General features: G+C 38.2%; 5 protein-coding genes across 10 annotated transcripts; 3 read left to right on the forward strand and 2 right to left on the reverse strand.

Annotated features, from left to right (window-relative positions):
* Positions 1-2628: 2628 nt before the first annotated feature.
* On the reverse strand, positions 2629-4008 carry LOC104811113 (xyloglucan endotransglucosylase/hydrolase protein 20-like). The gene is made up of 4 exons (XM_010537704.2): positions 3643-4008; positions 3364-3557; positions 3074-3253; positions 2629-2996 (listed from the first exon to the last, which is right to left on the reverse strand). The coding sequence occupies exons 1-4, from the start codon at positions 3919-3921 to the stop codon at positions 2798-2800; spliced, it is 852 nt and encodes a 283-aa protein (XP_010536006.1). The 5' UTR covers positions 3922-4008; the 3' UTR covers positions 2629-2797.
* A 659-nt stretch (positions 4009-4667) lies between these two features.
* On the reverse strand, positions 4668-7639 carry LOC104811114. Its single transcript, XM_010537705.2, has 5 exons — positions 7227-7639; positions 7090-7127; positions 6378-6648; positions 5688-5974; positions 4668-5236 (listed from the first exon to the last, which is right to left on the reverse strand). The coding sequence occupies exons 1-5, from the start codon at positions 7581-7583 to the stop codon at positions 4792-4794; spliced, it is 1398 nt and encodes a 465-aa protein (XP_010536007.1). The 5' UTR covers positions 7584-7639; the 3' UTR covers positions 4668-4791.
* Positions 7640-8459: 820 nt separating this feature from the next.
* Positions 8460-12622, forward strand: LOC104811115 (pentatricopeptide repeat-containing protein At5g57250, mitochondrial). 6 transcript variants are annotated; one of them, XM_010537708.1, is made up of 5 exons: positions 8460-9016; positions 9488-11556; positions 11713-11802; positions 11936-12158; positions 12330-12622. In XM_010537708.1, the coding sequence occupies exons 1-2, from the start codon at positions 8769-8771 to the stop codon at positions 11481-11483; spliced, it is 2244 nt and encodes a 747-aa protein (XP_010536010.1). In that variant the 5' UTR covers positions 8460-8768; the 3' UTR covers positions 11484-11556; positions 11713-11802; positions 11936-12158; positions 12330-12622. The 6 variants fall into 6 exon arrangements, with proteins under 6 accessions (XP_010536010.1, XP_010536013.1, XP_010536012.1 ...); XM_010537711.1 differs by having other exon boundaries at positions 11713-12234; positions 12333-12622; XM_010537710.1 differs by having other exon boundaries at positions 11713-12208.
* Positions 12623-13425: 803 nt separating this feature from the next.
* LOC104811116 (pentatricopeptide repeat-containing protein At5g21222) lies at positions 13426-16955 on the forward strand. Its single transcript, XM_010537713.2, has 4 exons — positions 13426-13596; positions 14456-14598; positions 14807-15718; positions 16077-16955. Exons 2-4 carry the CDS (start codon positions 14530-14532, stop codon positions 16854-16856), a joined length of 1761 nt encoding a protein of 586 aa, XP_010536015.1. The 5' UTR covers positions 13426-13596; positions 14456-14529; the 3' UTR covers positions 16857-16955.
* A 313-nt stretch (positions 16956-17268) lies between these two features.
* LOC104811117 lies at positions 17269-25133 on the forward strand. The gene is made up of 10 exons (XM_010537714.1): positions 17269-17561; positions 18024-19653; positions 19833-21233; positions 21329-21654; positions 21804-23386; positions 23628-24069; positions 24187-24340; positions 24437-24540; positions 24644-24735; positions 24827-25133. Exons 1-10 carry the CDS (start codon positions 17422-17424, stop codon positions 24901-24903), a joined length of 5949 nt encoding a protein of 1982 aa, XP_010536016.1. The 5' UTR covers positions 17269-17421; the 3' UTR covers positions 24904-25133.
* Positions 25134-26178: the final 1045 nt, after the last annotated feature.

Consider the following 26178-nt stretch of genomic DNA (forward strand, 5'->3'; position numbering starts at 1 on the left):
TTCACATTTATTACAAGGACGTAAATATTTTTAGCAATCTTTTTCAAAAACTTGCAGTAATTTCCAAAATTAAAGCAAATAAAATGCAAAACCTGTGTATACGTCATTTCCTTTTCCGTTTCTCTACAACAAAAATGAATGTGTGTTACTATTATCAGATTTTATATTTTAAATATGATTTGATTTTTTTTAATCAAATTAATTAAATTTTATTAATTTTATAAATTTATTCCAATAAAACAAAACACAATATCTTCTAACTATAACTATATATATAGTTAGCTATCTTTTTAATCCGGTAACCTTTTTGGATTATTAATTTATATATTGGTTCTATTATAATAAATGGATGTGATGGACATTCATATGCAACAAAACATAAAGAAAACTAACATATATTAATAATTTGGAAAATTTCCGAATGAATGTTAGTATTGGAAACTTATGGTTTAGAGTTTACGACATATAAGAAAGCTCTATATAAAAATATAAATTTGTTACCAATTTTCAAATTAATACACAAATTTTTTGAAAAGAAATTCATTTTGAGTTAAAATTATAAAATTTGTAAAACCTTTCCAAAAAAGTATACGGTATTTGATTTTCTTTTTTGTTTGAGTGTAACTTTTTGATATTAAATTCAAGTATTATATGAGATTTTTCGGACATATATGATATATCTATCTCAATTGAAACTTTTTATTACCAATATGGTAATAATTCTAATGAAATTTACCTCAATTGAAAGTGGATATAATGTATTCACAATTTTATAAAAATGTTATACTCTATGCGATGGTGAAGGGTAAATCAGACTTTTGAAAACTATTTTTTACGTGTGGGGGATTATGATTAGTTGTTTTGTTCACAATGGAAAAAAAAAAGTCTAATTTTAGCCCTCAATTATGGGTTCTGCTTTTAATACCAATCTTAAATTTGAATACAAAATGGTTCAAAAAGCCAAAATACACTTGGAGAGTCAACACCTAATTGCCGCATATATAAATTAGCCTATATGCTAAATTGAGTAGAACAATATTGCAGAACATTCATAATTAATAGGTTTTGCAAGTAATTTATCAATTTTTAAATAGTAATAAGATATTTAATATATATATATATATATATATTTTATAACGGAGGACCTTTAACTGCTACCCTTCGAACGCGCTGACTAGGTAAACCTCTGGCCCGGATTTTTAAAATATATATTTAACTATACGCTTAATGATTTTTAAAATTCATTTCCAACTACAATTACAACGCCATTTATTCAACAAAATAATGGTTTATTAATAAGCAAGCAAAATCGTTACCAATCACGGGCAATCGTTTGTATGTGACTGTAAGTTTTAGATATTTCGTATCGTTTCTAAATTATATAATATTGTCTTATTTTACAATATCATTTTCTTTTAAAATAATAATAAATACAAGAGAAATAGAAAATATAATAATATGTAAGTTTTAAAATTTTCGAATATTCATATACAAAAAATCATATATACGTTGTGATACTGTCTGTGATATTAGGATCATTTTTTTGACGTGATGTCGATCTCATAAAATAATGTTTAGTTTTCAATATTTTTTTTTTTAATTTACAGAAGCTCCGATGTATTTCAAATTCTAGAAAGGGTTATGTGCCGATAAATGGGAGGGGATCAATTTTGTGCTTCAAAAATTTTAAATAGTTTTTGCTGACTTTGAATTCGTTAAGTTAAATTTAAATACACAAACTATATAAAAACCAAAAACACAGGGTAAATATTTAAGCCGTGTACGCTTTTGAAATGTAACTTTTTTGCGCACGCGTATACTATATATATATATATATAATTATTTATTTATACTACAATAATTATTTTTAATAATCATATGGACTATCGCTTTGATCAATTTTAGCTTATTTTATTTAGGTCAAATTTATGATTTAATTAAGAATTGAAAGATTTACTTATCATTTGCGAAAAATAATTTGGAGATACCATTTATATTATAAATGGAATTGGAATTATAACAAAGTTAATTTTCAATAAATTATAGATTATGATATCTAGCTCGCATATAATTTTTTATTTTTTTTCACCTACCCGTTTCTACGATTAGTGTGTTGCTCTATATAAGATCATAAACGGTGATCTTTAATCATAAATTACGGAATCCATTACGAAAGTCGATCATTCATGTATAATTCGGTTCATCTTAATTTTGTTCTTACAATTTTAAATATTAGATTCAAAGATTTATTTTTCCACAATAAATTTTCTATTGTTAATTTCAAAATAACTAACACGTCGTTCTTTTTATTTATCATTATATATAGATCATGCACCTACTGTTTCGCATGGTGCATGCAGTAACAACGCGTGGTTCATGCAAGAAGTTTGATTTCAGCAGCTAAAATCACTTCGATCCACGTAGGATGAGATCGATTTTCGTGCTGCGTTGTTTAATTTATGTCGAGGAAAAAAAGTTCATATTTTACGATCAGAATCTATATTTACTACAAATACTAAGATAAATCATAAACCAAAGACAGGGTTTCATTAAAAAACACGTGTGAAAATGTACCCCCATGCAAGCGAAAAGCGTCAAGTGAAGTAAGTGCGAATATGAAACTAGACACGAGATAAATTTTGGCATATTCATTGTTATTGCATACAATTTGAATAGAACAAGCACTCAATCACAAAATAAAACGAAATAATCCAAACCATATATATATATATATATATATATCTCAATTTAAATACAGAAAGATATATAATTAGTGTAATCATACGAGGAGGAAGAATCAAGCCATCTTGCACTCAGGGGGAGCACCTTGAGGAGACCTCTTCCTATCGGTGCAGTAGTTGTAAACCATGTACCTACTCTGCACCCATTTCATCCTGTTCTTGCCATTGAAGTCGAGTTCTTGACTGAACCACGGTTTGTTAGCCGGACAAGACGATCTTCCGCTGGACCAGACACACCCGTTTGCGTTGTAGTTCCTGTGAAGAACGGACAATTTCGGTTAATAACCGAATGACCGAACTGAATCTGGATATAACCGAACATAAACCCCTACCTGTAAGAAGCGGTAAAAGGGGCACGTGACCAGTCTATCTTGACAAGACCTCCTCTCGTGGCCCATTCATCGGCTTCCCAAAGGCTCGCGTATAGCCTCATCGGTTGGTTCTTGGGGAATGGGACTCCGATTGATTCCAAGTTCTTGAACTCTCTGATCGGGATTCCATCCACAGTGAAGCTGGAAAACGAAGAGAATCACATGTTATCATTTCGAGTTCACTGAGTACGAAGTTACACAATAGAGCACTTAATTATTTGATGCAAATAAGTAGGTTTGAAAATATGTACATAATTCTTTGGGGGTTCCAAGTGATGGAGTACGTGTGGAAATCGGCCGTTGGGTCGAACCAGAGATGGAACTGCTGCTCTTTGTCTCCTTTGCCTTGTGTGTAGACATTGGTGTGGAGAGTGTAGGGATGGCCACTGAGGTTGCCCAAGAACTCGAAATCGATCTCGTCCCAAGTCGCTCCCGGCGATTTCAGCTAAAAAATCATAATCAGTCTTTCGATATTTTATGTACACACCATATATAACAATGAAACAGATGATAAAAAGATCTTTACTTACATAGAAAGTGGTGACTGTGCCGGCAGAGTTACCAGGGACAAGCTTGATCTGCGCCTCCACCCTACCATAAAGAAACTCGTTCTTGGACTGAAAACCCGAGCCCGAAAACTGGTCGAGCGAGAGAGCGAGAAGATTCCCGTTCTCGAGAACCTTTCCGCGACCATTTCCCCAAGTTATCTGAACGTCACGTTCGAAGTTGCCCACAGAGGCTTCCAAAGCGTGAGTAGCCAACAGGGAGAGAATCAAGAACAAGAATCTTTGGGAGCAAGAAAAGGCCATTTTCTTGGTTCTCACAAAGCTTTTCTTTTTCTTTTTCTTTTTTATTTTTAATTTTTAATTTGCTGTTCCTGTGGTGGTGGAGAGATGCTTTGAGAAGTGAAGTATTTATAGTTGAAGTTTATAAGGGAAAGGAGAACCGAAGTTTCATGGTTGATCGATCGAAGTCATTATGAAAATTTCTTTGGGTCCTTAATTATTAATTAAGCTTAGCTGTTTTTTCTGTTACGTAGTCACATTATCTGGTTATATGTTTGTTCATGACCAAACGCGGTTTCGGTGGTGGTGACGAGATTCTGAGTTTGATTTTTTGCCGAGGTCCGGTCGATATAACCCCCATTTAATAATAATAATAATAATAATAATAATAATAATATAATAATAATAATATATGGTTGCATCATTATTTTGCCGTTAGAGATTTCGCCTGATTTCATCTTTATTTTATTAGCTGTAAATATTAATGATGTTCCAAGTATTATCATTTGTGAATTATTTGGGAATGATAAAATTATTACTTCTGCATGGTACAAAATTCTATATTTGTGTATTTCCTTAATATGAATTTTATTGATTGAATTATTTAACGACGTCTAACCTAAAACAAAAGGTTACTTCATCTAAATCTCAAATCTCCGACCAAATATGACTTTAACTCAACTGTCGTCCTTTAAACCGTTCGTCCGTACATAAACAATACAGGTCGGCTTCAGTGACATTTCAAAACTAAGAACATCAACTTTCGGACCAAAACTAAAGTTTATAGAATTCAAATTGATATTTCGTTTTCCTTTCCATCACAATGCCATATTACCTTACAATAAATTTCGCAATTACAAACACCATTTACAGACTATGTAACTATAAGTTCATTCAGACAATTTGTGCATTATCTACGAACTGGTAGAACTCTACAGCAATCTGCGACGCCCAGTTAATCGTGGTGCCGAAGAAGATCTCCCAGAAGAAAAGATCGAGAGCGAGAACGGATGAAAAAATAAGCAAAGCAAGAGTTTGGTACCGATTCAGCGGCCAACCCGAAACTTCGGCCATCTTCTTGAGGATCGGAAGCGAATTCGTATCAGAGTCCCTTCGGTTTGTGATTGACCAAGCGGTTATCCATCTCACCTGGGAAGGGACGAGATCGAAGTCTTCTCTTAGCCGCCTTCCTAAGTCGGGCATGTGGCCTCCGCCATAAAGAATCGCGATTCTGTTGTGACCCTCGTCCATTGCTCTTCTTAATGCCTCGGTGGCTGCTCGGTTTCTCTCTCCGATGATGACGGATTTCTCCTCTATCTCTGCAGTCGCTTGAGTGAATCTTCAGAGAGCAAAGAGCAAACAATATCGACGTGAGTTACACGAAAGATTTCAGCTCGGAATGGTGATATACAACAGAATGGATGAAGTATCATAAAACAGAATGAAGAAAAGCTGAATGACAGAATAAAATTCAACTTGGTTCCATCTTTTCCCGATCGACCATTTTATTATCTGCATGGATGCCCATCAGATAAGAACAAGTTTATTTTTTTTCCAAGCACTAACATAGCTTAAACAATTTTTTATGTCAACTATAGCATTTTTTTTTCTGGTAGATAGATTCAAAGCAGGGTATTAACTCAAGAGGAATCCGAGAACCAGAGAGGATTCTCGGGATTGCTTGACCTAAAGCCTGATGTCAATGGGACGAAAACTAAACCAAACAATGCAGTTGAAACTTCAAAGTGTAGGTATTGTCTAATTTAATAGGTATTTAAAAGAATGCTTACTCTGATGTCAAACGCTTCGCAAGAAAGACTTTCATGGCTGCACCAAAATCAAGCCGAGAAAGGGCTTCCCATTCAGGATACTCGGATGCCTGACTTCCAATGTCAGCACAAATGCCTCCGATAATGAGAAGACCCACGAGAGGCATAGGAAGAACCCGTGAGGCCCATAGAAGCTTGGACCTCAGAGGATCAAGATCATCGGGGATGGAAGCTGATTGCACTATTGCTTTCGTTGATCTTATAGTCATGTCCTTTGCAAATGAGAAGAAGCTTTCACCTTTCTCCAGCTGTATCAGGTTTGAAACAGGAACAAGATAGTTTAACCCGGCACTTCAACAGACAATTGTGCATACTCGATGCAATTAGTTCACTACACAAGATTTTCCACATAACACAAAACTGTCAAGAGGAAAAAAATAAATAAATAACCCAAAAGACTAATCGAAAGCAACAACAGAGGAAAACAACTACAGGTTTACGACAATGTAGTTCCATCTTCAAGGGTTTGGGTTGGGATTGCGGTGTATAATCGGCTTGTGTATGTAAGGTTGTACAGTTTTGGTGAATTGAAGTTACATACAATAAAACACACACACACACACGTGCGCAGTTGGTAATCAATTTTAGTGCTTCTCTTAAACAGAGAGGTTCTAATTTCAAGAATTAGCTGTGCACGAAAGGAAAACAAACCTGAAGAAACTTGAATGTCTCATAATCAAGATCAGCATGGTACCAATTCTTAGCCTGATAATCTAGACAGTCCAACTGAAAATCGAGTGTCAGTATCCTTGCCATCTGCCGCTGAATGCACCCTAAAATATTGAAGCCCCTCGAGCGTGAACTTTTAAGCCTCTTGGACACAGTCGGGTTCCTCCGATTCTCCAAGATTTCCCTACTCGCCACCATCTCATATAAGACACAGTCGTATGGCTCAAGCTCCTTTTGGAGGGTAGTAAAGTACCTGCAGAAATCGTTCGTCCTGATTCAGATACATACTTTGCAAGGTGCTACAATCTTATCACCATTTTCTATTGAACGCCATCTTACTGTGGAGCATAGAAAAACACCATCAATATGCATAACATCATCAATATATACATATATGTATGTGTATATGTGTTCCAAAAACCTATCCTTTGATAACCAATGACTCCTATGATGGCCAACACCATGGTGGGGATACAATCAACAGACGGAATCATATTAGAGGAAATAAAGCTAATCAACCAAAACAGTTTTCCTTTGAAAATACCATTTCATTCGATCTTGTTAATCTAACACAATATGACAAGAAATTTGTCTGTAAGATCTTTAGAACTTTCGGAACACAGTAAATGAAATAGACCTTCAGTACACTACAGCGCGCACACACGAAGAAGGAGAGAAACAATCGAATACTTACTGTTTATCGGCGATATGAATCGTCGAGACTAAATCTACCTGCAAGACCGAGAAGAAATCGATAATAATAAATACTCAGAATTGAATAAAATCCCTAAACGGAACGTAAAATTTCCAATTCAACAAATGAAGTGGCACCTGAAAAAAGGGCTTGAGGATTGACCAAGGAAACTTTTTCCGGTAACTGACGACGGCGGTCTGCAACTCGCCGGTGCCATTTCCACCGGCAGAGCCACCGCGTTTGAACCGCATGAAATCGGCGATGGAGTTGTACCGGAGAAACTGGTCAGCGTCGGAGACATCATCGACCGATTGATTCGGCGAAGACGAGAGAAGCACCTTAATCCAATGGGATTTTGAGGGTTTCTTAGACCTGTGTCTCGGTACCGGTAATTTTGCGAAGCCGATGAGCCTCGAAGATGAAGACGATGACGACGAATCTGAGGTAGAAAAGGAGCGAAACGAAGGGAGGACGGCGAGCGAGCTTGCCGCCATGGCTACACACTCTCCTCTCCTCTGGGATGAAGATGTGGATTTTCAATCCAGAGGTGGTTTTTTCCCTTCTTTTATTTGTTTTTAATTTTTCAGATGTTATTTTTTTTCGTGATTAAGAAATCGAACCACGAGATATTTGGGCATATCGGTTTAATTTAACCAAATCAAACCGAAATATCGTTACTCGGTTTAAACCGGTTCAGTTAGATATATATGCTATGAAATTAATGACGTAAACTAATGAAAATTTCAAAATTACCAAATATAATTATATTAATACACTATAGATTTAAAATTTCAAAAATATAAAAAAATACATGAATGTTAAAATATTTTCCTAAATTTATAGTGTACTATGTCAATTAAAGGGAAAAAATAAATAAAACTTCGGGAAATAATCTAGGTGTGGACGATAACATAATTCAGTTTTGTAATGACCAGAGTCGGTGCTAGGATATAGATACGTAGCAATTCTCATCGATATTGAATCTAGAGGTGAGGTCAATTCATACACATTTATGGTGGTTCTGTGGAAAAAGCGACAAATTCATCTTCAAAATCTTGGGTTCGATTCTACTAGTGAAAAAGGATGTAATTTTCTAGATTAAAATGATCCATATACAAAGATTGGTTTCAGATATAAGGGATGTAATCGGGTTAAAGGTACGAGAATGTAAAAAAAGAAAAATTCATGCACATTTAGGTAATATATGGTAAAAAAAAATAACAGCATTAATTTGATTGTATTGGGATGAAATTGTAAAATTGAAATTATATTGGTATATTCGACAATAAAGAAAACTATAGGGACTCAAATACAATCAAAGCAATAAAAGTGAAACAGGAGTAGAATCAGACATTGCAAACGAGGTGCTCTCTCTTTCTTTCTCGTTCAGTTGCCGCCGTTGATTTTCCGGCAGCCGGAACGCCTTCGTGCCTTCACCGTAGGTCGGAAGACTCCGCTTCTTCGTTCGACTGTTTTCATCCTTTTAAGCGGCGGAGCGAACACCGTCTGAGTTAGCGGCGCCACCGAACTCGACGGAAGGCGGATAATCTGGGCAGACAGATCCGATTTGGTTTAGTTTTCTGGCTCCATTTGTCTGAACTGACCAGCTTCTGTCGATTCATGGAACTCTGAGTGAAGAGTTGTACTTCTCCGACCAATTCTGTCAACTCCCCGGTGGTATGATTAAGTTTATGCGGCGCTTCAGAGCCGTGTTTTCCTTAATTTCATGTCGAAAGAGCAAAGCTATGAGGTCTTCTGTGATCGATCAATTTCGTTCAGCGGGCGGTGTTTCAGGCTTATACAGATTGACGTGCAAGAACGATGTTAATGTTTCTGTAAAACTACAAAGGAGACATTTTTCGAGTTCCGGACACGATGAAGAAGGTAGGAAGCTGTCGAAGATCAACGAGGAACAGCGTCTCATGGGGTAGGATTTTTTATTTTGCTCTTTGATTTCTCTGCGAGGTTCTCAAAATAATCTAAAGTACTCGTTTAGAGTTTCTCTAATGTTCCGTGAATGATATGAGAATTTGGTGTTTGCATGTTGCTGCTATTCTTCCTTCTTTCTTAAGTGTTTATGTTGTTTGAAATGGATCAGTTCATTAGCTAATTTCCCGATATAATTCTTAGAAGAATAGTCCAAATTTGATAACTTATATTGTTAGTATGAGCGGATGATGAAATAGAGGAAAAATAGAACAGGCATTTGCAGTTTTTGATAGATGTGTATGGATTGGAATTGAAGCATGAGCCTATCTTTGCCGACTTTGATGAATGATATGTATAGGCAGGGTGATATTAGTCATGCTTTCTCTTCTATATCCCGAGAAATGTTTCAGAAAGTGATTAAACTGACAATCCTTTCTTTTTATATCACTGTGATTGTCGGACTTTACAGGGGCGGGACAGTATCAAAGGCAAATGAGATCTCAAAAGTGGCTTCAGACATCAATATGTTCAGTGCTTTGTTAGATAGTTATGTCAAGGAAAAGAATATTGCTGCCATGTTAGAAGCTAGTTGCAGGCTAAAACAAGCTAAATTCCCTATGGACATTGTAATGTGCAACATCCTTTTGAAAGCACTTCTATTGGTAGGTGCATATGAAGAAGCCAATGCTCTTTACAGGGCGTTGCCAGAAATGAAGCTTACCCCAGATGCAACCACATATTCTGCGATGATCGATGGCTTTTGCAAAATGGGTCAGGTTGAAGAGGCACTTAAAATATTTGACGAGTTTAGGAAAAGCTTGGTTTCTTCAGCATCATGTTATATTCGCATCATTGATGCCCTCCGCAAGAAGGGGATGCTCGACACAGCTACAGAAGTGTTTGTTGAGTTATGCGAGAGAGGTCTGGATTTGGACATCAACATGTTTCATTCTTTGTTGTATGCGCTCCTCGGTAGGGAAGGTGAAGAAGGAATATTGAGTTTGGTTTACAGATTCGAATCTTTAAATTTGGACGTATCTGTCACAATATTGAATGATGCTATCTGGTTTTTATGCAAGAGAGGTTCTTTCGAGGCAGCCATTGAAGTTTATGCGGTTATTAGGAGGATTGGTATACCTGTTACAAGCGAGTCCTACTATTTGATTTTTACAGGGCTTCTAACTATCAAAGAAAAATCTTTAACCAGACCTTTGATGAGCCTTGCCGTTAAATTATATGCCATGAGAGAACCTATGGTAGGAAAGATGGTGATGTTCTTCTTGTGCTTGAAAGATACCAGTAAGGCCCTTGCATTTCTTAGAAAACTAAGAGAAAGCGAGTTAGATGTCTATTTTCCTTCTGCCGTTCTAAGGACACTAGTGAACGATCTCAGAGCATCAGATGCATATTTACTGGTAGTAAACTCTGACAATGATTTGCCTTTGGATGTGGTTGATTACACGATCATCATCGATGGCCTTTGCAAGGAAGGATTTCCAAGAAAAGCCTTAAACTTGTGCCGTTTCGCCAAATGTAAAGGTATCACGCTTAACATCCTCACGTATAATTCAGTCATACATGGATTGTGCCTTCAGGGATGTATTGTAGAAGCCTTCCGTCTATTTGATTCGCTAGAGAACCTGGGGTTATACCCATCTGTGGTAACATATGGCATACTGATTGACAATTTATGCAAAGAAGGTCTTCTTCTTGATGCTGAGAAACTCTTGAATGATATGGTTTCTAAGGGACTAGTTCCAAACGTTGTCATTCTTAACTCGATGATTGATGGGTACTGCAAGCTTGGGCAAATGGAGAATGCCCAGAGAGTTTTATGCCTCCTAAAGGCGAAAGGTCTAATGCCAGATGTATTCACTGTGAGCTCTATGGTCAAGGGATACTATAAAAGAGGTGACATGCAAGAGGCTATGCAGGTGTTTACCATGTTCAAGGGCGAAAATCTCTCGCCCGATTTCTTGGGTTATATATTTATGATCAAAGGATTCTGTACAAAGGGGCTAATGGATGAAGCATGGGGCCTTCTGAGAGAAATGCTTGTTTCAGAATCTGTTGTCGAGCTGATAGACAGAGTAATGCTTGTTTCAGAATCTTTTCTCGAGCTGATAGACAGAGTTGACCCGGAGGTTGAATCTGAACCGATCAAGAATATTCTCATCATGCTGTATGAGCAAGGAAGGGTTCTTGAAGCTCTGAAGATCCTGGAAGAGATATGTTCAAAATTCTTCCTGGATGGCGAAAGCTCAAGTTCTTGTCAGGGATCAAAATTCCTGGACAAGCCTTGTGAGTCTCCTGAGGCTGATGTGCATGAAAAAGATGAATGGAAGGAAGATTATCTTACAGATTTTCGGAATCTTCACTCTGTAATTAGCTCTCTTTGTTCCAGAGGGAAGATTAAGCAGGCAAACAAGCTTGTTAGGTCTGTGGTCTCGGGTATGCATAGATAGCTTGGAACATCACATTACCTCTCTTTTTAACAGCTAAGAGCTAAGTGCTTGCTTACACGAACTCTCATTGAAGGTAAGGTCTTTACATGTTGATTTAAAAATGTGTATGCATAAATGGACATATACACAATACATCACTTATATATGCGTTTCTGCACTTGTTATACATGTTTGCCCTTGTGTCTCTGTGTATACATGATCTGCTTATCTGTATTTGTTTTCTGTGAAGGACCCACACTAGAGCCTCTGGCTGAATCAGAGGAGCCCGGGTTTTCCTGGATGATGCCTCTCTTCAAGACTCTGTCTTTCTCCTCCACAGGTCCGGCTTGGCTTTTCTTGCTCATTCCTTTTCTGTCACCACAGTGGCATTGGTCAACTCACTCCAGACCACTGTGGTTTTCGCCCTGAGGAATCTCATAAAAGTTTAAATCTGTATCCTTGTGTTTCTAAAGTAATGTTGATGAAGGAGAAACTCAGGATACATGTCATTTCATCCCTTTTCTACGCCTTCCGGGTCAACTCATATCATCCAGGAAATTTCACTCTTCTTCCAAGAAAGCATACCCGGATCAAATCCCAGTGAAATCCAGCGGTTTGGGCAGCCAATCTCCATCAGAGCCTGAACCATGACTAGCTGTTTTCTTTCCAGTCTTCAGCTTCTCGATTTCAAGTCTGGTATTCCAACCTCTCTTTCTCATAAGGGTTTCGAAATTTAACTTCTCTCGGTATGCTCTGCGAATTGAATCATGATGTTGAGTCTTTCTCTCTCTCTCTCCCCCCTCCATTTACTCTCACGTAATTCTCATTTCAATCCTGCCAATGATTTAATTTTTTTCTCTTTCTCAGCAGCTGTTGAGTGATTATGCTGGAATATCGTTCTCTCACAGGCAACAGCACGGCCAGATCCTAAAGGTATGATTGGATCCCGGAAGTTATCTGTTCCTCCTTCCATAGGTTTATGCCGTGCATTTTCATAGCCTATTCAGATCCCAACCATATGATTGATTTTGGTTAGGACGTCACTCAGAATGCTTTTTGATAATCGTTGTATATAAATTTGCATTCGAATTCCTCTGACATTGGTTCTTTTAGCATTATTATCGAGAAAATGATATCACAATGGAACCACTTCGTTGCCATGCAAAAGTGTTCCTTTTTTTTAAAAATTTCGGCCGAGTGAGCAATTTTAATCTATAAAAACCGTGGGATTCCGTTTTGATCCCCTAGTTTGCTCTCGACTCCAAGATTAATCTGGATCTTGGCACAGTACACCCAGTTATCTAAAAAAAACCGGTTTTGATCCATGAAAATGTTTATTCAGAAAATAATTTTCGGTATTGGATGCATCAAGTAGCCACCAAAATATTTTTACTAAGAAAAAGTAGCCACCAAATAGGGAATAATAAATTGAAATCTCCGACTCATGCATGGATATGGGCCACGGAAAAAAAATATGCAACCACTGCAAAAATCAGAATCACGTTTATTTAGATCAACCTGTAACCTCAATTTACAAACGCGGAATTCGGTCTTATGATATAAAACTTATGTTTGATGTAAAGGCTCTTCTTGGTTTGAAAGACGATCCAAACAACATGCAGGTTTCTTGGGTTTCATTCGTATGGAGATATTTTTTATTCACGTATTTTTTTTTGTTAATTATTTATTCACGTATTTTGCATGCATCATATAAATGATAAATCAAATAGCCACGGAAAATTTGAAAAAAAAAAAATTGAATTGAAAATCTCGTCTCATGGAAATATACGGGCCATGGAAACAAAAAAAAAAAATAAGCGTGGCAAAATCTGCGCCCACATAAAAATCAATGAATTGCAAAGGAAGTGGTGGAACAGCCTCATACACATTTATTTATCCAATGAAATCTATTTCTGATCAAATTTTGTGGATAAGAATCTCTGTCCGCTCTCACGCATTGCACTCCACCACACTCCGACACAGAAGTTTCTTTCTTTTTTTTTCCTTCTTTTTATTTTCTTGATTAAAGAAACGTAGTCTATACATATGGTCCGTTCGTGCCCCTGCATGTAATTTCTTCCCTGGAAACATCATGCTCTACTCAAAGACTCCAGATTTAGCTCTGCTTCTTGAGGTTCGTGTAGAGAATTGTATCGTGTTTTTGGATGTTTCGTGTCATTTTGCAAATGGGTTTCCGATTTCATGTCTTGATCTCTCTCTGCTAGTTTTTTTTTTTGTTTTCTGAATTTCTATGGCAGGCCCATCTCTTACCCGTCGAAAAGACTCGGAATCTGCCTCTCTTTCTTGAGTTTTACGTCGATCATTGAGTCTTTTTTGGATTATACTTCCTGTTTCGAGGATGGGTTTTTGAAATTCAGACGAATTTCTTGTTCTTGTTGATGATGATCTTTCTGGCTGTTTTAGATCGTTTTGCTTCTTTGGGTTTCTTCCCCAATGATCTTAATCTTGGATTTGAATACTGTGTTCTTCTCCATTCACGCTTCCCTCCATGGAGGAGAGCATTTCTTGTCTTTTCATGTCTAGTTGCTCGAACTTGTTCTCGGAAGATTGAGCGTTGAATCTTTAATTAAGGTCTCCTCCTAAATCTAGGGTTCAATTCCATTCCCTGCAAATTGTTGTTCATCAGCACAAAGTTTGATGATGTTATCTGATTCTGCAGTTGGATTTTGTATGTTGCCATGATCCATAGAGTTAGATTTGTCTGTTGCATATCACCTTTTAGGATAGTTTTGGAGAAGGAACTTCTCCGTTTAGATAGCTGAAAAGTCAGTGACATTGGCGTATATGCATTTCGGACAATGTGACATACATCGATGAATCCTCGACACTCCTCAGCATTCCTTCACTATTCGTCGTGGTTTGCTATCAATTCCGGCGTTCTATCGTTTTTTCATGTGTTCAACAACCTATTTGATGACTTCAATCTCTGACCCGATGGCCTTTTCTTGGATGGTTTTCATTGTATCATGCAGAAGGAGATCTTTCCATTGCCTTAAAGTCGAAAGGCCTAGATTTCATAGAAATCTCTATTTGAGGGTTTACCACAATGGGTAAGCATCGGGAAGGAACAACGATGAGCAAGAAGGCGAATGAAGCACCGATGGTTATGGAAATGGTACCTCACCCTATCTTTATAATCTTGCTTTCATGGAGTTTCCATTATCAACTGATTATTATAGCTTTATATACACCTTCTATATGTAAAAACGTGATCTCGTGTGATCTTTCCTGCTCGGAATATGTCCTGATTCGATATGTATGGATATACCGTCGTGTTCAATGAGCTTAGTTGTGTGTAAGAACGCATTGGTTTCATTTTGCAGGGATCAATTCTGAATGGGAGAGCAAAGGTGAGTTCAACTCCTGCCTCGGGAGATTTCCCGACCCTGAAGGGCTGCCTTATCTGTTCTGGTGGTAATGCATGTGGTACTGTTCGTTCAAGAACCAAACTGATGAACTCGTTGATAGAACGAGGGAAACCTCAAGAGGCTCATTCCATATTCAACGCTCTTATAGAGGAAGGCCACAAGCCGACCGTCGTCACATACACTGCTCTTATATCCGCCTTGACCCGACAAAAGCGCTTTGACTCCGTGCTCTCTCTCATCTTCAAAGTAGAGAAAAACGGTTTGAAACCCGACGCCATTCTCTTCAATGCAGTGATCAATGCCTCTTCTGAGTCGGGAAATCTCGATCAAGCGATGAAGATCTTTCAGAAAATGAAGGAAAACGGGTGTAAACCCACAACAAGTACGTACAACACGATTATTAAGGGGTATGGAAAAATTGGTAAGCCCGAGGAATCCTCGAGGCTTCTCGAGACAATGTTACTGGACGAAACACTTCAACCGAATGACAGAACATATAACATACTCATCAGAGCTTGGTGTAACAAGAAGAACATCGAAGAAGCTTGGAATGTTGTCTATAAGATGATGTCATCGGGTATCCAACCCGATGTTGTCACGTTTAACACAATGGCAAGGGCCTATGCCCAAATCGGGTTGACATACAAGGCCGAGGAGATGATACCGAGAATGTTGAGCAGTAAGATTGTACCGAATGAACGAACTTGTGGTATCATTGTGAATGGATATTGTAAAGAGGGAAACATGGCAGAAGCTTCGAGGTTTGTGTACAGAATGAAGGAGCTCTGTGTTAATCCGAACCTCGTCGTGTTTAACTCTCTTATCAAAGGATTCCTCGACATAGCTGACAAAGATGGAGTCGACGAGGTATGTATGCATCATGGCATTGTTGGGTTAGGGTTGGCCGTTTCGCCTTTCGGTTCGGTTATATTTGGGTTCAACTGTGTTGGCTTTAGAAGTGTTGGCTTTAGAAAACCTATAAACATTCGGTTTTTATATTGACTCGGTTCGGTTCTATTTCGGTTTGGATTTAGTTACGATTATGTGTTATTCTATTCGTATCAGTTTGGTTCTCGAACTTGCATAACTTCATCTCGTTATGCATATCATATATATCACACAAAACAAATGTATAGATTATAAAATCATATGCATTTTTTGATCATTATACCGAGACTAGGAAGTAATCCGTGGTTTTAACGTACGATGTTCTTCAATCTGGCAGGCACTGACACTGATGGAAGAATTTGGAGTAAAGCCTGATGTTGTTACGTTTAGCACTATAATGAATGCATGGAGCTCGGCGGGATATATGGACAAATGTGAGGAAATCTTCAATGATATGATCAAAGCTGGGATAGATCCCGACATCCATGCATTCAGTATCCTAGCAAAAGGGTATGCTCGGGCCGGAGAACCTAGGAAAGCCGAGCAAATTCTGGCTCTGATGAGCAAGTCTGGCATTCGGGCAAATGTGGTAATCTTCACTACAATTATAAGCGGTTGGTGCAGTGCCGGGAAAATGGAAGAAGCGATTAGGGTTTATCACGAAATGCGGGGGAACGGTTTGCGGCCGAACTTAACGACCTACGAGACTCTAATATGGGGATATGGAGAGGCGAAACAGCCGCGGAAAGCGGAAGAGGTTCTGGAAATGATGGAGGAGGGGGGTTTAACTCCGTCGAAGAAGACGATACAGCTCGTATCCGACGCATGGCGAGCCATCGGTCTGTTGAACGAGGCGAAGAGATTGGCGAGAACTTCGCAGAATGGCACGGAGAGTTCATCGAAGGCCGAGAATAGTGGGACGACGAAAATGGTTTTCGAGAATCGGCTCGGGTCGGATTCCTTGACAGCCAGAACAAGAACAAGAAGCCGAATGGTGTTGAATCTTGTTGCCAAATCCGGGTTTTGCATGAGAACGAGAGGCTTTGTCGGGGTGAAAGCCATGATCGAGAAACCAGGGAGGTTTGTAAATTCGTGTAGATTAGTGTTCTTACACTGAACAAGAACGGTCCAAAGGCATTGATGGTTTTGTTTCTTGAAAGATGTAGATAATTAAGACAGAACCCTGTCTTTGAAAATGGGCTCTTTTCTTTGTTTCTCTGTAATGTTTCCAATCATTTTTCTATTAAAAAAAAATGTAATAGACAAAAATTGGTTTTTTAAATAAAATCCCAAATTTTAATTACAGAATTTTTTTTTCGAGTGTAGAAAATAAATCGGATTTATATCATACTATTAAAAAATATAGATTTTTATATGGATAGTAGGTAATTTATTTTTACCATTTAAAATGTTCCATTGTTGATCTTGGTTTTGAATTTAAACTGCTTTTATCATGTTAATTCCGTTTAATTAAAACATAAAACCCTGAAACCTTCGCCTCTTATTATACATAAAACCCTGATTTTCCTTTTTCTTAAATTCAATTGTCCGACCGAGGAATCTCTTCCCCGCCGTAAAATCGCTTCCTCCCTGACCACCAAGACTCCGTCTTCTTCCGAATCCGAAGACGATTCTGGCCATTGTAGGGTCTTTTTCCTTCCAACTTTTCTCGCGGGTTTTCGATGAAGCGGAAGCTGAAGACGCCGGAAGGAAGCTCAAAGAAGACGAAGAAGAAGAAGGTCCTTGAGATTGACGAAGAGAGTCCATGGGGGAATCTGGAGTTGATTCTCTCTCTTCAGGACAGGGAATTGGCTGTCGAAAAGTAAGTAGTTTTCTTCGCTTCATCGCTCTGCTTCTTGATGTTTACATTCATGTAAAGCTTGCGGGTTATTAGAAATATTCCCTCAGGTATTTGGAAGAATATGATAAGCGTGACGCAATGGTTGTCGACTTGGGAAGATTGGTGAATTTATTGTCGATATGATTATCGTTGTGATTCCAAGTGCTTTTAGTCTTGTTTGCATATGGTTTCTGGTTTAGTTGTGGGATTAGTGTTTTTCATATTGAGAGGTTGTATAAAGGTCTCTCCGTTTAGAATCATGATGTTTTGAATTCCAGAATTTGGAAATCATCAGTTGGGGAAATTCACAATAGTCATTACAAGGATGAAAGGTTTTGTGATTTTGTGATTTGGGTTTCTCTGTTTTTTGGTTGGTGTGATGTTTTTTGTTCTTTTTATGCGTAAAAAATAGAATTTTGAAAAAGAATGGGAATGTCAATGCAGGAAGGTGGATTTGGCATTCGGTTTTGTGAAAGAACAGGTGGGAGAAAGGAGTAATTACAAGGATGAAGAATGCGAGGCAGTTTCGATGTCACGGCTGATAGTTTTTGTTAGTGATTGGATCCAATCACTGCTAATTTCTTCAGGAAAAAAGTCCAAAGCTGACGGTGATATTGATATTGACCCATGTTTGGACGTAAGATGCTGGGAGATTTTCAAGTTCTGCTTGAGGCAGTCACCGGTTTTGCACGTCTCGTTGAATGTTTCAAAAAATCTTCTAAAGGCTATTGGTTATGTCGCCAAAAACCTTTTATCTTTACTAAATATGTCCGCGGCCTCCGAAGAAATTTTTACTGGTCAAGGGTTTGAAGTTTATAGTTCAGTGGTTGCTTGTATAGGCTTGTTGTTTTCATCTAAAAGCGGTCTTTTGAATGACAATTTAGACTTATGGTTTTCAACTGTGGAACCAGTTCTGAAGCTCACGCATAAAGTTCTTGCAGAAAATATCGAGGATGGTCTTGCTGGTGCATTTGTTCTCCAATTCTCTTGCTTCGTTCTTGAGCCATTTTCTGAGTTTTTGAGGGTTCATCCAACTAAGAAGAATGGGTTCCGTGATTTTCTGGACAAGCTGTTGGAGCCCCTCTTGGATGTATTGGGTTTATTGCATCTCCAAATTGATGGCAACAAAATTACTTCCGAGTCTGGAGTAACTTTGCTGAAGTTTATTCATGAAATTTTATCTCATGGTTTGTTTCATTCTGCTCATATTGATGGGTTTTTAGGCTTACGTGGGACTGAAAAGTACGCGCCATCTGAGGATGGGAAATCTAATGAGAAGAAAACAGTTCTTATAAGTTATCATCGGTATTTATTTGCCAAGTTGGAGAGCATTTTAGCTATGAAAAAAGATTTGGCACTGAGTTGTGTAGGGGATTTGTTCAGCTTGTTTGTCAACCGAGTGACAACACAGCTAAGGGCTTCCAATCAGTTGGAGGAAGGCAGGATTACAGCAAGAACTATGGTTTCAACTAGAAATCAAACAGAAGAAGAGCCACCAAACCGGATGCATAATGACAGATTCGGAAATGATATTGAACCCTCTCATTTATTGAGTTCCCTCAGTGCAGAGACACGGAAATCCATTTTTGATTTCTTCCTACATCTTATGGAGCCTGCAGTGCTTGAGATGGATAATTACATTGAGTCTGGCTCAGAAATGGCAGATGATATCTATTGTGTACTTAAGTCTTCCAACATTTTGCTGTCCAGCCTTGCTCGTGAAAGAATATATGTGAGAACAGAGGATGCATCCAAAGGAGCTTGCCTTTGCTTCCTGAAAAAGATCTTTACGACATTAGTTTCAATTGCTTCCCAATTATTGGAGGGTTATACCAATGTTGGACAGTCACAGGTGTTTGTTTCATCAGCCAAGGAGCTGATAACTGCAATAGGCCACTTGTTGGAAATTGAGTATGAGGTCATTGAGAATGATTTAGTTAGTCTGTGGCTAATTATTCTCTTGTTTTTGGAGATTAGTTCGTCACCAGAGAATTCAGATAATGGATGCCTTTTGACCTCGCAGACAGTTGCCCTTGGATGCCAACTGATTAACTTATTTAGTGATCTTCGCCAGGTCTGTCAAATTTTTATACCTGTTATTACATTTACTCAGTCACTATCAATACCCGATTGCTGCTCTATTTATTAATACTGGATCAATTTCATATTCATTCTTTTGAGCCATTTCATGATAATTGTTTGATCTCATGCTGTTATGCTAACATAGTCTCATGCTTATTTTCCTTAATCTAGGTAAATAGTGTTGTATATGCACTATGCAAGGCTGTAAGGCTTATGTCGTCCCGTGATGGTTATGATGGAGAAATGATCAACACAAAATTTATTCCACCATCAAATTTGGTTCTTTTCAAAAACGGTGCAAAATTAGTGAAAAGGCTCTTCTCATCTCAAGATTTTAGACTTGCTATCCACAAAGCTATTAAGTTGATATCCGAAGGCCAAGCAAGTGGTTGTATAAAGAGCTTGACAACGGATATGTCAGAAACGACTGAATGGATCAAAGTCAGTTGCACAAAAACTGCTAGAGAAGAAGCTGTATTGGCTGTTGAACTCTTGGCAGGAGCTTTGTCTGAGATATATTCCCTTATTCTTGACTCACTAACTATCACTGCAGGGAATAGTATTCTTGTTGGACTGTCCATAAATAATCTGATGGATGTCATCCGTCCTCACTTAAGCTGCCTGGTTTCTTCAGACCTAGATTGCATCGAAAAATTCCTTTGTGCCATTACAGGGAAACGTTTGGACACTTTGATAGCTGAAAAGAAACGAAAGATTAATGTAAAGGCGGCCCGGTTATATATATTCTTCTTCATCCGTATTTACATGTCCTGTAGAAACTTATATAGGCAGGTGATCAGTCTTATGCCTCCAAAAAATTCAAAAGAGATGGCTAAAATTATGGGAGACTCAGTTACAGCATGCTGTGGAAATGATTGGGTGAAAAGGATGGGTTGGAATGATGAAGGTTACTTTTCGTGGATTTGCCAACCTTCAGCTTCAGTTCTTGACACAATCAAACTAATCTCAGATGTTTATCTTAAGGATGACAATGCAGATTGCTGCTTGCTGATATATACACTGCATGGTCTGGCTCTTCAAAGACTTGTTGATTTGAATAGACTTGTGAGATCGCTGGTTTATGTGTTACAGACGAGTGATAATCAGATGCAGGATAAAATGCTGGATGAAGCTGAAATCTCACGTTTGAGAAAAAAGAGTAAAAAATTGACCAAACGTCTTTCAGTTCTCAAGCGTGAAGGAGAAGACCTTGTTGACTACCTGCTGAGTTTCATCGCATCAGACTTTGACAGTGAAGAAATTGCCAGAGCAATAGACAAAACTGACCCGTGGGGTGTCAGGATTTCTGTCATTGATAAGAAATCACTGCCTTCTGTACTTTGGTGGATCCTCAGTCAACACATAGATGTTTGGTGCTCACATGCTGTAAAAAGGAAGTTGAAGGATTTCTTGTCATGGATAATCCATGCTTCCATTCCTTCCATGTTGAAGATAGAGAATATGGGTGCTGTGGTTGAGAGTGATGTTCATGAAGACACTCGGAAGAAGAAAATAGGGGTGCAACATATCTCTTTAGAACTTATTCATGATTCTGCTCTATATGAACTTGAAGTAAGAGAACGGACCCTAAACTATTGTCTTTTTATTTTTCTGTCACTCATGTGCAGAATTAGATTACATGATAATAATTGGAGCATTTTGTCTAGTTTGTTCGCAGATATTTGGGATCAAGTTTTTCTCGCATATTGGAGAATACGGCACTAGAACTTTTCAAGGAAGTTGCAAAACAAGAAAGAAACTGTAATTCATCACCAGAATGGGCTGAGGTTTTAGTCTTGCTTGAAAGTTTAGTTGCTAGTTTATCTGGTGAGCCACAATCAGAAACTCGGGTGGAAGAAAATGCATCACAGTTAAACTGCATGAAGTTCACAGCATGTCGGAATTTGCTGAATCTTTTTTGCCGGATTCCCAGAGAATATATGACAAAAAAATCACTCCAACAGTGCACCAGTCACATTCTCTACATTGAGAGGTAACTGACAGCTCATCTCATGTATAATCTTACTGCATAGAATATTAAGAAGATTTCTCTCATTCTTTGATGCATTTAGGGTCATAATTTTTCGACGATTTGACAGAGATTTTCTAATTGCTCTAATTATTTGTCAACTTTCATTATAGGTCTATAGTGTTTGGTATGTTGAGATGCCAACACAAACTCTCTCCTGGTGACGAGCAAATTCTTTTCAGCCTGTTTATCACTTGCAGGAGAACATTGAAAAGTATTTTCATGACATCTTGTGGCAAGATGGTGGCAGCGACCAAGTTGCCTTGGTCTGATGGTTCGTTATTAGCCTTGTGGCTTTTGAAATCTGTCCAGGCTGCAGTAACATATCAAGGAACGTTTACTAAAGAGTTTACGAGCAGAACAAGGGACTGCATTGTTTCTTTGATGGATCACACATCCTATATATTCTTAACATTAAGCAAATATCAGTTCAGCAAGGCAATGCCTCTGTTTATAGCTCCCAAGAATATGTCTGGTGAACAACCTGCTTCACAAGAACCGTTTGAGGAGGAGAAGGGTATGAACGTATTTGATGATCACCATCTGGATGACTCTGCAACATGCGAGGACAGTAGACAGGTGATTCTTCTTCTAGAGAGTTTGACAAAGCAGGCTGAAAGTCTATTTATTTCTTTCAAGGATGAACTCAGAGATGGAAAACCAGTATTTGAATGTGAGACTCTGACACTTAACAAGATAGCTTCTGTTTTTGGCTGCTTTGGTGGATTGTTGTGGGGACTAGCATCTGCTGCAAGTGAAAAAGATATGCAGAAAAGTCATCAGAAAACAAAATTGAAATGGAAATTGGAACCTCTCTCCAAGCTTTCCTGTAGTATCAATGTGCTCAGTAATTTTATTCAGTTTTTTATGCACTATTTGTTTCAAAATGGTGGTTTGAAGCCAGAAATTCAAACTGATGCTGACTGGGGCCAGTTGATAGCCAATGGAAAGGATTCAAATAGTCTTGTAGAAATCAACCTAGAGGTGACTGAAGATGTGAAAAAGCGTGTTCTTGAGAGCTTAATAAAGGACGATTCTTCCGAGGCAGCATTAGTTCTCAGGCAGCTATTAATTACCTCTGCTGCTGTTTTAAGGCTTAATATGCATGTAGATGGCATTGCCCTGTCACCTAATTTAGTCTCTGTTCTCACGGGCGTTTCTTATGTTCTATTATCCAGCTTAGCAGACGTGACAGGGGCACCGAAAGAGTTCTCGTTCATTTGGTTGGATGGTGCACTGAAATTTCTAGAAGAACTCGGGAATTATTTCTCTTCATCCAACCCTGCATTGGACAGAGATCTGTACTCAAAGATGATCGAGTTGCACCTAAAGGTGATTGGCAAATGCATATCTTTGCAAGGAAAAGAGGCTACCTTGGCATCACATGAGACAGGGTTTGGTACTAATGTTGTCCATGCTAAGAAAGTTTCATCAGAAGACAACCTATCTAATACTTTGCATTGGCTGGATGAGTTTAAGGAGAGGTTGAGGATGTCATTCAAAGCGTTCATACAGAATTCCTCGGAGTTTCACTTCTTGGCTGGAATACAAGCTATAGAGAGGGCACTGATCGGAGTATGGGAAGTATGCCCAGCTATCTATAAAATACAGACAGGAAATAGAGATGGTGGTAAGATCTCCTCAACAGCTGCTGCTGCTATTGACTGTCTGGATCTAATTCTTGAGCATGCTTCAGGTGAAACACGCTATCTTCCACTTTCCTGCAGACATCCCTTATCTAGTTTAAATTCCTTATACTTTGTTTCCATATTCTCCATTCTCCAACGTATATATTTGACGCCGTCAACCTAACATTAAAAAGATTTATTTTCACATTATTTGTTTTTCTTTTATCATCCTGGCTGGGTTTGATGAAATCTGTGGTTGAATTTTCTCTTGTCCTATTTTTTTTTTTCTGAATACCGATTTTGTTGTAGGTCGCAAACGTGTGAACGTGGTGAAAAGGCATATTCAGAGTTTCGTTTCTGCAACTCTTAGTATCATCGTTCACTTGCGGAGTCCATTTATTTTCTTTTCAAAGCCAGTCTGCAGTCATGGTCTTCATTATCCAGATCCCGGGTCAGTCATACTCATGTGTGTCGAAGTCCTGACAAGAATCTCAGGAAAACACGCGCTTTTTCAGATGGAGGCCTGGCATGTAAGCCAAACCATACATATGCCAGGAGCACTTCTTCTGGATTTTCTTCAGGTGACCAGCTCGGGACTTCCAGTTTCGAATGGAAATTTATTATCCCGATGTGACCATCGACAAAATCGGATTCAGAGCTTGAATAACCTTCACATGGACCGAGAATTCTCGATAAGTTTGTATGCCGCATCCTGCAGGTTATTATATACCCTTGTGAAGCATCATAAGAGGTGGGTATAATTTCTGTCATCCTGATTTCTACTCCGTGTAAGATCTGAAAACGAAATCCTGTTACATTGTGTTCTCTTACAACTGATGTCATACTGCAAACTCGTTGCCACTTCCAGCCAAACAGAGGGATGCATTGCCACACTTCAACAGTCGGTATCTGCGCTCCTTCATTGTTTGGAGAAAGCCAGAGATGAATCCGGTAATCATCTCTCGTTGAAAGTCGAAGAGGGAATTCGATGTGCTTGTTTTCTTCGAAGGATCTATGAAGAGGTACCAACTCATTCTGTTTCGTCGAGTTTTTCTGCTAAAGCTACAAAAATATGTGCTTGCTTTTCTGACTGTTGCCCATGAACAACTTGGTTGCAGCTGAGACAGCAGAAAGAAGTCTTCAAACAACACTGTTTCAAGTTCTTGTCGACTTACATATGGGTTTCTTCGGGAAATGGTCCCCTTAAAACGGGTATCAGAAGGTGATGATGTTCTGTCAAACATAAAGTTTTCGGTTTTCTTACGCAAATAAGTCTTTAACATTTCAAAAACACGTCATCATTCTTGATTTGCAACTTTTATCAGGGAGGTAGATGAAGCTTTGAGACCCGGTGTTTATGCTCTTATAGACTGTTGTGAACCGAATGATCTCCAGTATCTGCACACCGTATTCCACGGTAAGTGATTAGATCAATACTCTCTTCTCTTTCTTTACGGGTTGAGCGTAATCTATGTCGGGTTTGACGCTCGGTTTCTTTTCGTCCTCAGAAGGGCCTTGTAGAAACACACTGGCAGCTCTGCAACAAGAGTACAAGTTGAATTTCAAGTATGAAGGAAAAGTATGAGTAACAACAAGCATTGGCACTTGTCATGTGAGCATGGACATCATCATCATATAGTCGCTCCTTTTACCATCATGCCGGGTAAGATCCATGTTGGTTAGGTTCTATAAAGGATACGATTATATGGGCGGCCGGGGAAAGTTTTGTGAAATCTTTCGTGGTTTCGGTTGTTGTAACTTTATGGATCTTTAGAATCCTATCTTCATGAAAAGGATTTCAAGTCTCTTTCAGCATTTCTTTGAACCAACCCTCCAAACAAAATTCTTACAAGGCATCAGTAGGTAACGAGCCAGCTCGGGTTGGATTGGTGCGAGCTGCCTCGTTTTGGATTCGGCTCCGGCTCATGGCGGTTCATTTTCCACTGGAGTAAAAAAGATCCGGTCCTAACTCAACTCGTATAGCTCGCGGACCGATATGCTCAAATAAAAATTTGATAGGATGTTTTAATTATTAATTAATTCCTTTAATTCAACGCACTATTATGAGATTTACATGGAGAGACATTTCCATCGAAATCAAAATGTGTAATAAAAAGATAAGTCGGCTACGTGTACGTACATGCCTCCAACTAAGCTCTTTCCAATTCTAGCCAGCCTTTGACTTTGATTAATAATAATAATAATCACGAATCTGATTTTAAGATTATACTTTGTTTTAATACGGTCCAATCCAATCCCGTCAACTCCTTTATTAGTCTTTTTTTTTTTATTTTATAATATCATTTTAGTTTTTTCTTCAATGTTCATATTTCTTTTGTCGTGCTTTTTGGTCTATATACATAAAAATTTCATCTGGGTAATTTTGTATGAATTTGATTTGTAGAAAGAAACTCGATAAAAATTTGATTAATAAAGTTTACATTTTTTATGATGATTAATCTGAGCAAAGACGCAGTATTTCATGCTGTTTTATATTTTAATAAAGAAAATTTAAAATTCCAGTTATCATTGTATCCAAATGTTTGGTCTGATTAATCATTCCATTATTTGAGCAAAGCACTCGACCTCCGGTTAATTATCCGGTTCCATTTTACTAAAAATGATAGAACACGAGATAATTATTGTTTATTATATATTTTTATTACAGGAAACGTTTTGCCCCAACTGCCGCTCCACTCTCTCTCTCCAAAAAAAACATGCACCGCACGTTGTCGGGCAAGCCCTAAAAGAACTGCACAAACCCTTCACGATTTCGCCCATTTGAAGAAAAAAAAACACCCAAAAAAAGCGAAGAAATAACAAACAAAACCTAATCTCCATTCAACAAACATCTTCCGAT

Source organism: Tarenaya hassleriana, unplaced genomic scaffold (assembly GCF_000463585.1).
Source record: "Tarenaya hassleriana unplaced genomic scaffold, ASM46358v1 Cleome19, whole genome shotgun sequence".
Lineage (NCBI taxonomy): Eukaryota > Viridiplantae > Streptophyta > Magnoliopsida > Brassicales > Cleomaceae > Tarenaya > Tarenaya hassleriana.